At 37.7% G+C, this 15,079-nt stretch overlaps 1 protein-coding gene across 1 annotated transcript; it reads left to right on the plus strand.

Moving 5' to 3' along the window:
* Window positions 1–535: 535 nt before the first annotated feature.
* LOC140888597 (uncharacterized) lies at window positions 536–4,115 on the plus strand. Its single transcript, XM_073296287.1, has 2 exons — window positions 536–888; window positions 3,275–4,115. Exons 1-2 carry the CDS (start codon window positions 536–538, stop codon window positions 4,113–4,115), a joined length of 1,194 nt encoding a protein of 397 aa, XP_073152388.1.
* The last annotated feature ends 10,964 nt before the right edge of the window (window positions 4,116–15,079 follow it).

The raw sequence follows: 15,079 nt of genomic DNA on the forward strand, positions 1-15,079 counted from the left end.
ATCTTTGTGCTAAGGATTTCGAGTTATATTTATTCTATTGTTCTATCAGTCTAGGATTGAAACTAAAGTGTTATACTAGAAGTTCTTGTTTAGGCAGTGTTTAAGTCCTAAACTGGATTGGGTTTGTGCAAATTACTTGTATAAATCAAAGTCTTCTAGTGATATCCTTCCGAGGTGGAAGAAGAGGTGACGTATGAGTGTTTAAAATCTTCGAACATCCATAAACAACTACTTGTGTCATTTTCAGTTTACTCACCATTACCACACACCCTAAACTGATATTCACTCAGTGTTTTAAATCTGCAGCTTGACATATTTCTGCACATATTTTGTTTTCCAAACTGCATCCGACACTAAGATAAGCCTCGAACTCATTTATTAAACCGACCGAGTTCAATATTTCCTACTAAACTGTTTGAAAGTATATTCAAACCCCCCTCTAGACTTTCAACCGATCCTAACAAGTGGTATCAGAGAGGTTATTATCTTACTCTTAAAGCACTGAACCGAAATGACTTAATTCAGCAAAATTCGTATGTTCTCAAAAGAAGACTTTGATGACTGGAAGATTCGTATGCAAGCACACCTATCAGCACTAGACGATGACATGTGGTCTGTCATCACTGATGGACCTCTTGCGATCACCAAGATCAATACTGCTATAGCTCTTTCTGGAGGTGGTTCACAGTACATTGAGAAACCAAGAATCGAATGGACTGCTGAAGACAAAAAGAAGGCAAATGTTGATAATGTGGCTAAAGATATCCTGTATAAAACGCTTGACAAGAACACCTTTAGCAAAATCAAGACATGCAAAACCGGGAAAGAAATTTGGGAGAAGTTGATTCAACTCTGTGAAGGAAATGAACAGACGAAAGAAAACAAACTGTCTGTCGCCTGTAGTAGCCTGATTCCATTTTACAAGATTAAGTGATTTTAAACATGTTAGAAAATAACATATAATTTTAAAAGTGTCAAAACATGTTCAAGGAGTCCTTATTTGGTAAAAATAAGTGGAAAATCAGATTCGAAACGCCCAAAAATGGTAGGGTAGGTCCCGGGGGGTCCAAAAATGACTTCGAAAGGACCAAAACAGTTCGGAGCACACGGACCAGTTCGGGCCCTCCAAACCACTTCGGGCCGTCCGATCCCGAGATTGGACCGTCCGAACTCAGCAGAGCCCAGGTGTCAAAATGGCTCGGACAAGTGGCAGTTCGGGCCGTCCGAACTTCGCCTATAAATAGGGGTCCGAATTCCTCATTTTGAAGTGCAATTTTTCCTCTCCTCTCCCGGTAATTGCTCTATTTAAGGGTTTTGAGACTCTTTTTTTAAGAGTTGGAGTAGGAAATAGTATATTTTTATAGCGGATAGTGTTCGCAGTAGCAGCCAGGCGACGGAGCTCTGACGAGGCGTCTAGGGGTCGTAGCTAGGCTATGCCCAGGCTCTGGGGCATGCGTCATCAGCGGGCTGACGACGGACAAAAGTATGGCTTTGGTTCCCTATAGTAAATAGGAAGTAGGATATAGTTTAATTAAGACTTTTAAAGCCTAGTAGGTGATGTTTGGCATGCTAGGTAATGCATGGTTATTTATGTTGTAGTGTTGCATGGTAGGTTTGGACCTAGATGGGAGCTTCTAGGATCTGTCATAGTAAGGTACAGAAGTATTATTCGAGATATCCAGATTGAGTATGCATGTATTATGTGTTTGCATGGATTATGTGATTGCATGTTTTATATGCCTTTATATATACAGCATGTCACGACTGTATGTTGCATACATGAGCATATTGAGCTTGTATCCTTGCGATATCCGGTATTGGGATATTTATCCTATCAGTATATCCTTGGGTTAATTTTGTAGGAAAATAGATTTTTGAAGAGTGAATTACGGAGCAGCCTTGATCGAAAAATCATATTTAATTTTAGACACATTGAAATCCAATATTCACCGTTCAGATTAAAGTTAAAAATGTTTTAAAGCTGCTGTCCAAATTTCATCTCAATCCGACGTCTAGATCTCGAGATATGAATTTTTGAAAATTGTCGCTCGGCGCAGATTTTTTGTACTGCGCGCGCGCGAGTCCGACGTACAGGCCTCTGTTTTTATGTGCTGCGCGCGCGCGTGTTCGGGGGTCATATGTGTTCCGAAAAATCCTTATTTTGAGAGGAAATTAACTGGTAGGCGTTCCGGACCATATATATAGAAGATATAACATATTTTTGAGGGTTTCGGAAGCTCCAGAACGCAGACAATGCAAGAGGAGGCGGCTGCAAGGCTTGGGAGAGAAGATTTCTTCTTTCTTTTCTTTTTTTTATTTTTATTTTTGAATTATTGTTTTTAATTATTGAGTAGTTTATTTTCAACCAAGACGGCGTGATTGAGCCGAACAAATTCATGTAGAAAACTTGGATGTTTGTTTGGGATTTTTTAGAGTTGATTTTATTTTATTGATTGTCAGATTTATATTTATCTTGTGAATAGTCTGATCAACTGTTTGCTTGCATGTTAATCAATTCTAAATCGACAGAGGAGGTTTTGATTTTGATCACTCTGATAATTAACATATTGTAAAACCGACTAGAAATAGAATTCGGTTTCAGTGTGCGGTTTAGGTGTAAACTGAATTTTCACAAATATTTAATGCATTCAAATTTGATTAGAATTACGAAAGATTAGTTCATCAATATTTGAATAGGTTTGATTGTTCTAGAAATAGACCTTTGAACAAATTAGGAGAATTCCCGTGAATTAAGATTAAATCTGAGTCCTGAATCGACTACATGTTACAAAATTTGTTCGGTACCTACGTGTGTCTTGGTTGTCTTTGTCTTAATTATTTTTATCTTTAGTTATTTTTATTCGTATTTCTTAAGCAGTTTTTATTTTATATTCTTATTTTATTTAATTCAAAATATTTTCTATTATTTTGTCTAGATTAAGTAAAATAATTAATTCTTGAGAATTGACTGCAGTTCCTGTAGGATCGATACTTGGACTCTCTGTCCACTTTACTATTACTTGACCTGGTGCGCTTGCCAGTAGATTTTTATCAAACCGATTTAGCCGGTCAGTCACCAAAATCCGTTGGACACGAATCTTGTGTTAGGTCACTGATATTTGGTTGGACACGTGTACTTGTGTTAGTTCACCATCGGGGCTTCTGATATTTGGGTTAATACATTGGATTTATTCGATATGGTTGTATCATAATTATTATATTTGGGGATTTATTTATGCTTTTCCGCTGTTATTTCTGATGATTTATTAATTAGGTTAAATGCAAGCTTAAGCTTCTGTTTAGTAGGTGATCACGGTGTGGATCACTACATCGCCACTCAAAAATTTGACAAGATCAAGATGAAACCAGGTGAATCAATGACAGAATTTGATGAGAGAGTAAGCAACATTGTTATTGAGCTTAATGTATTGGGAAAAACATATCCCAACAGGGAAGTTATTCTCAAGGTAATTCGAGGCCTTCCCAAAGAATGGGATGTAAAGACAATGACCATGAGAGAATCGAAGGACTTGAATAAATTAGAGCTGCATGACTTGTTTGCAGATTTAAAAGCCTATGAATTTGAGTTGCAGACTCGAGAAGAAGATCAGTCTACCTCACAATTGACCAAGGCCTTGACTGCAGTAAAAATAGAGTCACCAGCTAAATCAGAAAAATCAGCAGAACAACTGAGCAGTGATGCCATGTCTTTGTTTGTGAAGAAGTTCGGGAAATTCATCAGAAGAAACCAAGAAGGATCCTACAGAAGAAATTTCCAAAAGAAAGAGGCAGTTGAAGAACCAAGAAGTTGCTTCAACTGTGGAAAAACAGGACATTTCATTGCTGATTGTCCCAAACCAAAGAACTTTGTAAAAGGAAAAGTTCAAGGGATGACAGACACACTTCGAGACAGAAACATGAAGCATTGGTTGCAAAGGATAGCAAAACCAAGTGGGCAGAAACAGATAGTGATTCAGAGGGATCAAATTGTTCCTCAAGTTCCAGTGATGATGAAGAAGAGGTCAAGTGTCTTATGGCAAATGATCGTGAGCTTCCATCCACTAGTGAACAGGTATTTGATTTCAGCTCTGAGGAATTTACCAGAGAGGAACTGATCAAAGCTCTTCATGATATGGCAAATGAGTATCATCAACTGTCTTTAGCATTCGATGAAGTCAGAGCCAAGCAAAAGGATCTGCAAGATGCCTCAACTGAACCCTCCTGGGAACAATCAGTTGAGATAAACTGTCTTGAAACAGAGATTGTTGTGCTTCGAACTGAGAATTAACAACTCAAGATCGACATCATGAATCTTACAACAGAAAAACATAATATGGATGAATTAGTAAGATCATGGAATAAATCTTCGAGCCTGTTGACAGAAATGAATGATTCACAAAGACCTCTCCATGACAAAACTGGTCTTGGATATGGTAAGACGGTGGAAACTGGTGAATCAAGTACTCTACCCAAACTGAACATGTGCAAAGGCAAATACATAAACTTTGTACGAGTAGTTAGAGAAAATGAAAATGAAAAACATATCCTGATGACTTGGCAGCAAATAGAGCAAATGAACAGAAAAAAATTTGGTATCGGCTTCAATCCTCAGGAAACTAAGGTAGAGATTGCTAAAAGTCCTGAACGAACTAATGTATATCAACCTAATTCTATGAGAGGAAATCAAAGTCAATACCAAAATCAACGTCCAGTTCAAAAGCGATATAGAAATTTCAAGGATACTGGAAAAGGCAAACAACATATGGTCTCACAAGCACATCACACTCCACCATCTAGAGCATCTAACTTAGTATGAAACTATAGGAACATAGAAACTGATAAACTGGTTAAAGTATTCCAGGTTTGGGTTCCTAAAGGATTAATCTCTCGTGGACCCAAATAGATGTGGGTACCAAAAGTTATTCAACCTGTGAATGCAGGTAGCAGGTACCAAGGAAAATGAGGATGAATCATGGTACTTAGAAAGTGGATGTTCAAGACACATGACTGGAAATGATAAACTACTGTCTGAACTCATTAAATACCATGGTCCCACTATCACTTTTGGTGACAACTCAAAGGGTAAGACCATGGGTAAGGGTAATATTATCCACGACAACATTATCATTCAAGATGTTCTATTGGTTGAAACTCTGAAATATAATTTAATCAGCATTAGTCGAATGTGTGACTATGGGCATTCTGTTGAATTTCAAAAGCTAAACTGCATTGTTAAAGATGCCTCTGGTAACATTATTTTGACAGGAAATAGATATGGAAACACATATAAAGTTTGATGGAACTTTCAGTCTTGCAAACCAGTTTGCCTCGTAGCTTCCAATTCTAAACGCAACTGGATTTGGCACAAACGACTGAATCACCTTAATTTCAAATCAATTTCCAGTCTGAGTAAGCTCGAGCTAGTAAGAGGCCTGCATAAAATTGATTTTTCCAAAGACAAAGTTTGCTCAGCTTGTCAATTTGAGAAGCAAGTTAGGTCATCATATAAAAACAAGAGTTATAACTCATCTTCCCGATGCTTGAAACTATTGCAAATGGACTTATTTGGTCCAATTCCAGTAACAAGTTTATGGGGAATGAGGTATACTCTTGTCATCATTGATGACTACTCACGTTTTACCTGGGTCATTTTCTTAAAATCAAAAGATCAAACTGCTTCTCAACTAATCAAGATTTTTAAAAGACTTTTTAACGAAAAATCAAGTAATATTGACAGAATCAGAAGTGACAGAGGAACTGAATTTGTCAATCAAACTTTATCTTCTTTTTTAGAGCATTATGGAATCAAACATAAATTCTCAGCAGCTAGAACACCACAACAAAATGGTGTTGCAGAAAGGAAAATCGTACTCTTAAAGAAGCTGCGAGAACCATGTTAGCTGACTCCAAAGTTTCTCAAAGGTTTTGGGCAGAAGCTGTGAACACTGCTTGCTACACTCAGAACACATCAATGATATGCAAGAAATTTTTTAAAACCCCATATGAGATCTGGAATGGCAGACAACCTAATGTATCATACTTCAAAATTTTTGGGAGAAAATGCTACATCCACAACAATGGTAAAAGTCATCTGACTGCATTTGATGCAAATTCAAATGAGGGTATATTTCTAAGATACTCCTCAATTAGCAAAGCATATAGAGTCTTCAACAAAAGAACTCTAAATGTTGAAGAATCAATTCATGTTATTTTTTATGAAGATTTAACTGCTGATATTGCAACTAATACTCATCAACTCTCAGATCTATTTCAGGAAATACAATTAGACAATGATAGTCAGGATGAAAGTGATGACGAAGTTTCACCACCTATCAGAACATTTCAAAATCTTGAACCTGAACTAGTGGACCCAGTAGCTGAGGATCATAACATTGATCAAGAAGTTAATATTCACCATACTCACACAGTTGAGAATAATGAAGAGCAACATCATGAGATTCGTGATCATCACACACATTCTGAAGACACAGATCTCAACCAAGACAACATGACTAATCAAGATCTAGATGCACAAGTGAATATTGAAAATCGGCCTAACATTAGACTCAAATGGTCCAAAAAGCATCCACTCAGTTCGGTGATAGGTAATCCTATAGCACCACTAAGGACTCGAGGACAAATAATTAAAGAACTTCTTCATGCAACATTTATATCCCAAGAGGAGCCAAAGAAAATTGAAGATGCATTGGCTGACAGCTGTTGGATAGAGGCAATGCAAGAAGAATTAAATCAGTTTACTAGAAACGCAGTCTGGGATCTTGTTCCAAGACCAACACATCAATCAGTTATTGGCACTCGATGGGTCTTCAGAAACAATCTTAATGAAGAAGGAACTGTAGTTAGAAATAAGGCAAGATTAGTAGCTCAAGGATACATGCAAGAAGAAGGAATTGACTATGATGAAACTTATGCACCAGTATCTAGACTAGAAGCCATAAGGACCAAGGGCATTCGGGCCTCTGAACTGCATCCGTATTAGTATTGCTCAAAGACGAGCAAGCTTTTTCTCGACGAAATCTTCATGAGAAATTCTCCAATTCTCCATTATTTACTTGATTTAATATGTACTTGCATATCTTCATTTTTTTTATAGACTAACAGCTCAGATATCAAAGAGTCTATAGCATTTATTATATTTAAAATATTAAGAATATAAAGAGTTTCTTACGTATAACTTTCATGAAATAAGGCACTGTTTATGACAAAATATCTCTGAAATTTGATTGCATGTAATCATTATCTGATAACATAGTTTTTCGCGCTTACTATTACATCTTGCAGTTTACCTTTATTTACTTAGCAGACGCATTGACACAGTTTAGGTAAAATAGTTCAAGCACAAAATCCAGTTTAGTAAAAATTCCTTTATTAATACTTGAAATTAAAAGGCTACAATCAGTCAATCACACACTTTTTATGTAAGGCCCGGGATTATTTTATTTTAATCCGAAAATATTTAATTTGGGAATATTTAGAGTTTAGAATTAAATTCTAATATTCTTAAATAAATAAGGATTGAAATTAAATTAAATCGCTTTTCCGGGGACTGAATTGCAAATAGCCAAAAGTTCAAGGACTAAACTGCAAATATGCTATATATATCTCATTCTCCACTTGATTTATATCATTTTTCACGTGAAAACCATTAGAAAAGGAAGGAAAGGGCAGATAATGGGCTGAACCAAACCCCACTCCATTTTTTATCCGAAAAAGTTTCGATAACTCGCGCTCCGGTTGTCAGAAATTCCAGATAAATATATATCTGCGATCACCGCTCCGAGACCTTCGAATTGGTACAAGTTTCATTCATCTTTATCAGACTTTATTTTTATGTTGAAGATGGAAATTTATGATTTTAAGATATAAGCATTTATGAGCTGTATCGATTACGTATTCGCAGACGGTTCTGAAAAAGACTGTTGTTCAGATTTTATATGATTTATTGAAGTTCTTTTGAAAATTCCCTAGTTCTGATTATGCTTGGTTGTGTATAGATATGCTGATATGTTGGGGAATTATGATTTATATGCTTGTTGGATTGAGTTGATTACGGTTTGGATTGCCGGTGTTTAGCCGTTACGCTGCCGAGTCGCATATTGTCATGACTTTGCTATATTGACTAAACAAAGTATGATAGGAGTTGAAATCTGATCTTGTGAGATTGTATACATATCATTTCAGATCTTAGCACAAGATTGACGACTCGAGACATAGACTTCGAACCGTGACAAAGTTGAAGCAAGGTTTGCTAGCATTGCACTTGAGATTGAGTTGAGAAATTAAGCAACCTTTTGATATGATTTATCATTGATGTCATTGCAGATTTAAAGTACTTTCAGACTCGACATTGAAAGGTATAAATGACAGCGAATCCAGATGGGATAGAACACTCGAAATAGCTATCGTTTCGAGTATTCCCTTGTTAATCACATACTTGGTTGATTATGTATTTTATGTGATTAGATGCTTTGATTGCTTTACATGCTTATGTGATTAGTTGTTCAAGATGTTTTATAGCATTTAAAGCATACAGAACATGTTGCATTCATCTTGAACTCCAGCCTGAAAAGCACAGAGGGTTGAAAGGCCTAGAGTGCATATGACGTTTGGAGGGCTGTAGTTGAGTGGCACGGATTGTAGACTTACTTCCAGAGCCAGAAGACTCACTATAGTTGCACCAAAGTCAGAGAAAATAAATTATTTGACTTCACCTCGATTGGTGAGTTGGTGTTCGTTAAAGATTTTATTTCCTCGGGATCCCAAAGAACTTATATTCGATTGATATCAGCTTGATAGCCTCTTTTGCCATATGCATTGCTTTCACGTTTATTATCTCGCGCTTTTATACTGGGATTTTATTCTCACTGGAGGTATCCGTCTATTGCTTTGTTTTGTATGTGTGCATGGCAATAGGTGGGGCAGGAGCTGGTCAGAAAAGACAGTGATAGCTCGAGATAGAGTCTTAGCATGTGAGGATACGGGTTGTAGCAGCAAGACATGTACTTTGAGTGGATAAACATGTTAGAAACGAATACAAGAATGTTGTATAAGTTGTTAACTACATGTGTAACTTGTGTAGGAAAGCTTATCAGATGTTATTAGATTGCATGTTTATGATTTTGAAGCTTGTATCAGAGTATGTGTTGGTATGTTTCAGGTTTGGACAGCAAAAATCTTCCCTGCATTTTTTGGAAAATGTAGCCCGCTCGATCGGTAGAAAGTCATCGATCGAGCGAGGCCCTTATTTTGCAAGGCAGAGAAACCAAGTTTGTGCCCGCTCAATCGGTAGAAAGTCACCGATCGAGCGAGGTCAAGAATGTCCTGGACCCGAGAGCTTCAAGTTTGAGCTCGCTCGATCGGGCAACTTTTGCCGATCGAGCGAGACTGTGTAATTTTAAAAAAAAAAAAAATTAGCTCTTGGTTCTTTATATCCTTTGTGTACTTGATTAATTGTTAATTCTAATAAATTGCCCTAAGATAAGATTAGCAACCCGGGTCCCTACAACAGGTGGTATCAGAGCATAAGTTTCTGGATTTAGTTAGAAGTTGATGAGCGGGGTAGATTGAGTCTGTCTGATTGTTTGATATCACATGAGATTACATGTTGTATCTGATTATGTGCATTATATGCTAGCATGCTTTATATTTCAATAATTATATGACTGCATGATTATGTGCTTTTATTGCTACTGCATGCTATATATGTAATTGTATTCTAGATTATCCTCAGTCAGAACCTTAATTCTCATGAGAATGCATGAGAATGCTTATCAGAGAAGGATGGAATAAATTGCTGCATATGATATTGTTTATGCACTAATCTGTTTGACAATCAGATATGCCTCCCCGTAAAGCACCGGCCATTAGACAGCCATTAGTGGTTCCTCCAGCTGAACCATCACCAGTATCACCGCCAGCTGTTGAACCCCAGAATGCACAGGGTAGTACATCTGCTGACCCTATGGATCCTACTGCTACTCCAATGGAGACTTTGTTGAAGCGATTTCAGTCATTCAAACCGCCAAAATTGAAAGGAACATAAAACTCAGTGGATTGTGAAAATTGGCTGGAAGATATAGAACAACTGTTTGAATCACTCGACTATACCGATGATCGTCATATCCGACTGGTAATACATCAACTCCATGAAGTTGCCAAAAGTTGGTGGATTACTACCAAACGGGCATTGGAACAACGAGGTACGATTATCACCTGGACTGTCTTTAAAACTGAGTTCTATCAACGTTTCTTTCCAGTCTCCTACAGGAAGGATAAGGGTGCTGAATTTGCCAATCTAAGGCAAGGCAACTTGAATATTGAGGAATATGTGGCCAAATTTTCAAGTCTTTTGAAGTTTGCTCCACATATAGCAGCTACTGATGAAGCAATGACAGATCATTTTATCAATGGCCTTAATCCCGATGTGTTTACCTTGGTGAACAATGGACAACCTAATACTTTTGCGGATGCTTTGAACAAAGCTAAGGGAGCAGAAGCGGGGTTATTGCGACAATGAGGAACACCGTTCATTCCACAACCATCTCCCCAGCCTGTATCAACCTTAATGCCACAGAATCCGCCACAGTTTCAGCAACCATCTCCCAGATTTGAGGGAGGAAGCAGTGGCAGAAAGGATTCTCGTTTCAAGCCTAAAGGGAAACAGTTTAAGCAGGCAGCTAGTTGTTCGTCCAGTTCTAGTGGACAGAGACAGTTTGGTACAGGTCAGAGAACAGGTGAATCATGAGTGTTTTGTGGTAAGTGTGGTGGACGACATGCTATCGATCAGTGCAAAGGTGTGTCAGGTAATTGCAATATTTGTCGCCAACCAGGTCACTATGCCAAAGTATGTCCCCAATGAGCTATGGGTGAAAGTTCTTCTCGACTAGCACCTCAGACAGAAAGACAATCAGTGCATTCATTCCAGCCTCAGCAACAGCCCAAAGCAGGAGGAAGCCAGACTGTTACTCAACCTCCTAGACAACAGGCTCGAGTCTTTGCACTTACTGAGGAACAGGCTCAGGCAGCACCTGATGATGTCATAGCAGGTAACTGCTCTATTTATGGTTATCCTGCCTATGTTTTGATAGATACAGGTGCATCACATACATTCATCTCTGAAAAATTTGTTATGATGCATTCTTTATCGTCTGAGCCATTGCCTACTGTTGTTTCTATTTCTTCACCTTTGGGTGAAGGTATTATCTCTGTTCGAATAATTCGAAATTGTGCGTTACAATATGACGGGAATGTGATTGATATAGATTGTATAGTACTTGGATTATCAGATTTCGATTGTATTGTTGGTATAGACATGTTAACCAAGTACAGGGCAACTGTAGATTGTTTCCAGAAAGTGGTTCGATTTAGACTAGAAATGGCATCTGAATGGAAATTCTACGGTAAGGGTTCTCGAGCCAAGATCCCTTTGATATCTATGTTATCTATGACCCGTTTATTACAGAGATGGGCGGAAGGATTTCTTATTTATGCAGTCGATGTATTGAAATCCAGTCCAGCAGTAACAGATATTCCAGTTGTGCATGAATTTGCTGATGTATTTCCTGATAAAATTCCTGGTTTACCTCCAGCCCGAGAGATAGATTTCAGTATCGATTTAATGCCAGGTACACAACCAATATCCAAAGCTCCTTACAGAATGGCACCTATTGAATTGAAGGAGTTGAAGGATCAACTGGAAGATTTGTTGGCTAAGGGGTACATTAGGCCAAGCGTTTCACCTTGGGGCGCTCTATTTGTACGAAAGAAAGATGGTTCAATGCGATTATGCATCGATTATCATCAATTGAACAAGGTAACAATCAAGAATAAATATCCACTGCCTAGAATAGATGATTTGTTTGATCAGCTACAGGGTTCAGCTATCTATTCTAAGATTGATTTACGATCTGGATATCATCAGCTGAGAGTACGAGATGAAGATATTCCTAAAACTGCTTTCAGAACAAGGTATGGACATTATGAATTCATCGTCATGCCTTTTGGTTTAACCAATGCTCCTGCAGTATTTATGGGATTAATGAATCGGGTATTTCAGAAATATTTGGATGACTTTGTCATTATTTTTATCGATGATAATATCTTGATCTATTCCAAGAATGTACATGAGCATGCTGAACATCTCCGAATCATTTTATAGACTTTGAGAAATGAGAAATTATATGCCAAGTTATCGAAATGTGAATTTTGGTTGCAGAAAGTTGTGTTTCTTGGGCATATTATTTCAGGTGATGGGATTTCAGTGGATCCAAGCAAGGTCGAGGCTGTATTGAATTGGCCTAGACCTACATCAGTGCCAAAAATACGAAGTTTTATGGGCTTGGCAGGTTATTATCGACGTTTTATCAGAGATTTTTCCAGCATTGCGAAGCCTATTACGCAATTGACTCAGAAAAATAAGCCGTATGTCTGGACTGAAGCGTGTGAAACTAGTTTCTTGGAGTTGAAGAAAAGGCTTACAAGTGCACCTGTCTTGACGATTCCATCAGGTACGGGTGATTTTGTAGTATATTGTGATGCTTCTCACAAGGGTCTGAGTTGTGTGCTTATGCAGCGAGGGCATGTTATTGCTTATGCTTCGAGACAGTTAAAGCCACACGAGACTCAATATCCTATTCATGATTTGGAGCTTGCCGCTATTGTCTTTGCATTGAAGATATGGTGACATTATCTTTATGGTGAGAAGTTTGACATCTTTTCGGATCACAAAAGTTTGAAATATCTGTTTTCGCAATCAAAATTGAATATGAGACAGCGTAGATGGCTTGATTTACTGAAAGATTTTGATTGCGAGATTAAATATTATCCAGGGAAATCTAATGCAGCTGTAGACGCCTTAAGTAGAAAGGTATGTTTTTTATCCTTGTCTACGATAGGTGTATCTCAATTGGTGGAAGATTTTTGTATTTCTGGATTAATATTTGAAACAGATATGCGACCTATTCGTGTTTGTGCTATAAGAGCTGAGCCAGAACTGTTGATGAGAATCAAAGAAGCACAGAAAGAGGATCAGAATATTCAGAATTCTATTGCTATTGTCAGATCTGGACATCAATCTGAATATCATGTCAATGCTGATAATGTGTTATATGTGAATAACAGACTTGTTGTTCCAGATGTTTCAGACTTGAAACAGCAGATATTGAAAGAGGCTCACAGCAGTCGATTCAGTATTCATCCTGGTGGCAGGAAAATGTATAATGATCTGAAGACACAGTATTGGTGGAAACAGATGAAAGCACATGTCACAGATTTTGTGTCTAAATGTTTGAATTGCCAACAGGTGAAAGCTGAAAGAAAGAAAATAGGTGGTCTATTGCAGAGTCTATCAGTTCCAGAATGGAAATAGGATCACATTTCCATGGATTTCGTTACACAGTTACCACGTTCATCCAGAGGGTGCGATGCCATTTGGGTGATTATTGATCGTTTGACGAAATCAGCATGTTTTATTCCGTACAGAATGACGTACAGACATGATCAGATGGCAGAAATCTACGTCAGAGAAGTGGTAAGATTACATGGTGTGCCTAAATCTATCGTTTCAGATCGAGACCCTAGATTTACATCACACTTTTGGCATAGTTTGCAACAAGCTCTTGGTACTCAATTGCATCTGAGTACAGCTTATCATCCTCAAACAGACGGACAGTCAGAGCAGACTATCCAGTCACTTGAGGATATGTTGAGAGCTGTAGTACTAGATTTTGGTACTAGTTGGCAAGATTCATTACCACTTGCAGAATTCTCTTATAATAACAGCTATCAGACGAGCATTGAAATGGCTCCTTTTGAAGCACTGTACGGAAAGAAATGCAGATCACCGTTGTATTGGGATGATATCTCAGACGTACCAGATGTTGGGCCAGATATGATCCGAGAAATGACAGAAAAAGTGAAGCTTATACAGAAAAGAATGAAAACAACTCAAGATAGACAAGCAAAGTATGCAAATATCAGACGACGACCTCTATCTTTTGATCAGGGAGACAGAGTTTTCTTGAAGATTTTTCAGTTTAGAGGTACAGTCAGATTTGGCAAGAAAGGAAAGTTATCTCCACGTTTTATTGGTCCGTATGAGATTATTGAGAAGATAGGCGATCTTGCTTATCGACTCGCTCTTCCTCTATCTTTGTCTGGTATTCATGACGTATTCCATGTCTCTATGCTGCGGAAATATCAGCCTGATCCTTCCCATATTCTTCAGCCTGATGAAGCTGAACTTGAAGAGACTCTTAGTTATTTTGAGCAGCCGATTCAGATTCTTGATCGCAAAGATAAACAGCTCAGAAATAAGACAATTCAGCTAGTCAAAGTTCAGTGAAGTCGACATGGCACAGAAGAAGCGACTTGGGAGATTGAGTCAGACATGAGACAGAGATTTTCAGAGTTGTTTCATTGATGTGAGTTCTTATTCTGCTTTATGTTATTTCCTTCTCTTATGTGTATACAGATTATCTATACAGCTTGCTTATGATTTCGAGGACGAACTCATGTCTTAGTGGGGGAGAAATGTAAGGCCCGGGATTATTTCATTTTAATTCGAGAATATTTAATTTGGGAATATTTAGAGTTTAGAATTAAATTTTAATATTCTTAAATGAATAAGGATTGAAATTGAATTAAAACACTTTTCCGAGGACTGAATTGCAAATAGCCAAAAGTTCAAGGACTAAACTGCAAATATGCTATATATATCTCATTCTCCACTTGATTTATATCATTTTTCACGTGAAAACCATCAGAAAAGGAAGGAAAGGGCAGATAATCGGCTGAACCAAACCCCACTCCATTTTTGATCCGAAAAAGCTTCGATAACTCGCGCTCCGGTTGTCAGAAATTCCAGATAAATATATATCTGCGATCACCGCTCCGAGACCTTCGAATTGGTACAAGTTTCATTCATCTTTATCAGACTTTATTTTTATGTTGAAGATGGAAATTTATGATTTTAATATATAAGCATTTATGAGCTGTATCGATTACGTATTCGCAGACGGTTCTGAAAAAGACTGTTGTTCAGATTTTATATGATTTATTG

This window comes from Henckelia pumila, chromosome 3 (genome assembly GCF_033568475.1).
Source record: "Henckelia pumila isolate YLH828 chromosome 3, ASM3356847v2, whole genome shotgun sequence".
NCBI lineage: Eukaryota > Viridiplantae > Streptophyta > Magnoliopsida > Lamiales > Gesneriaceae > Henckelia > Henckelia pumila.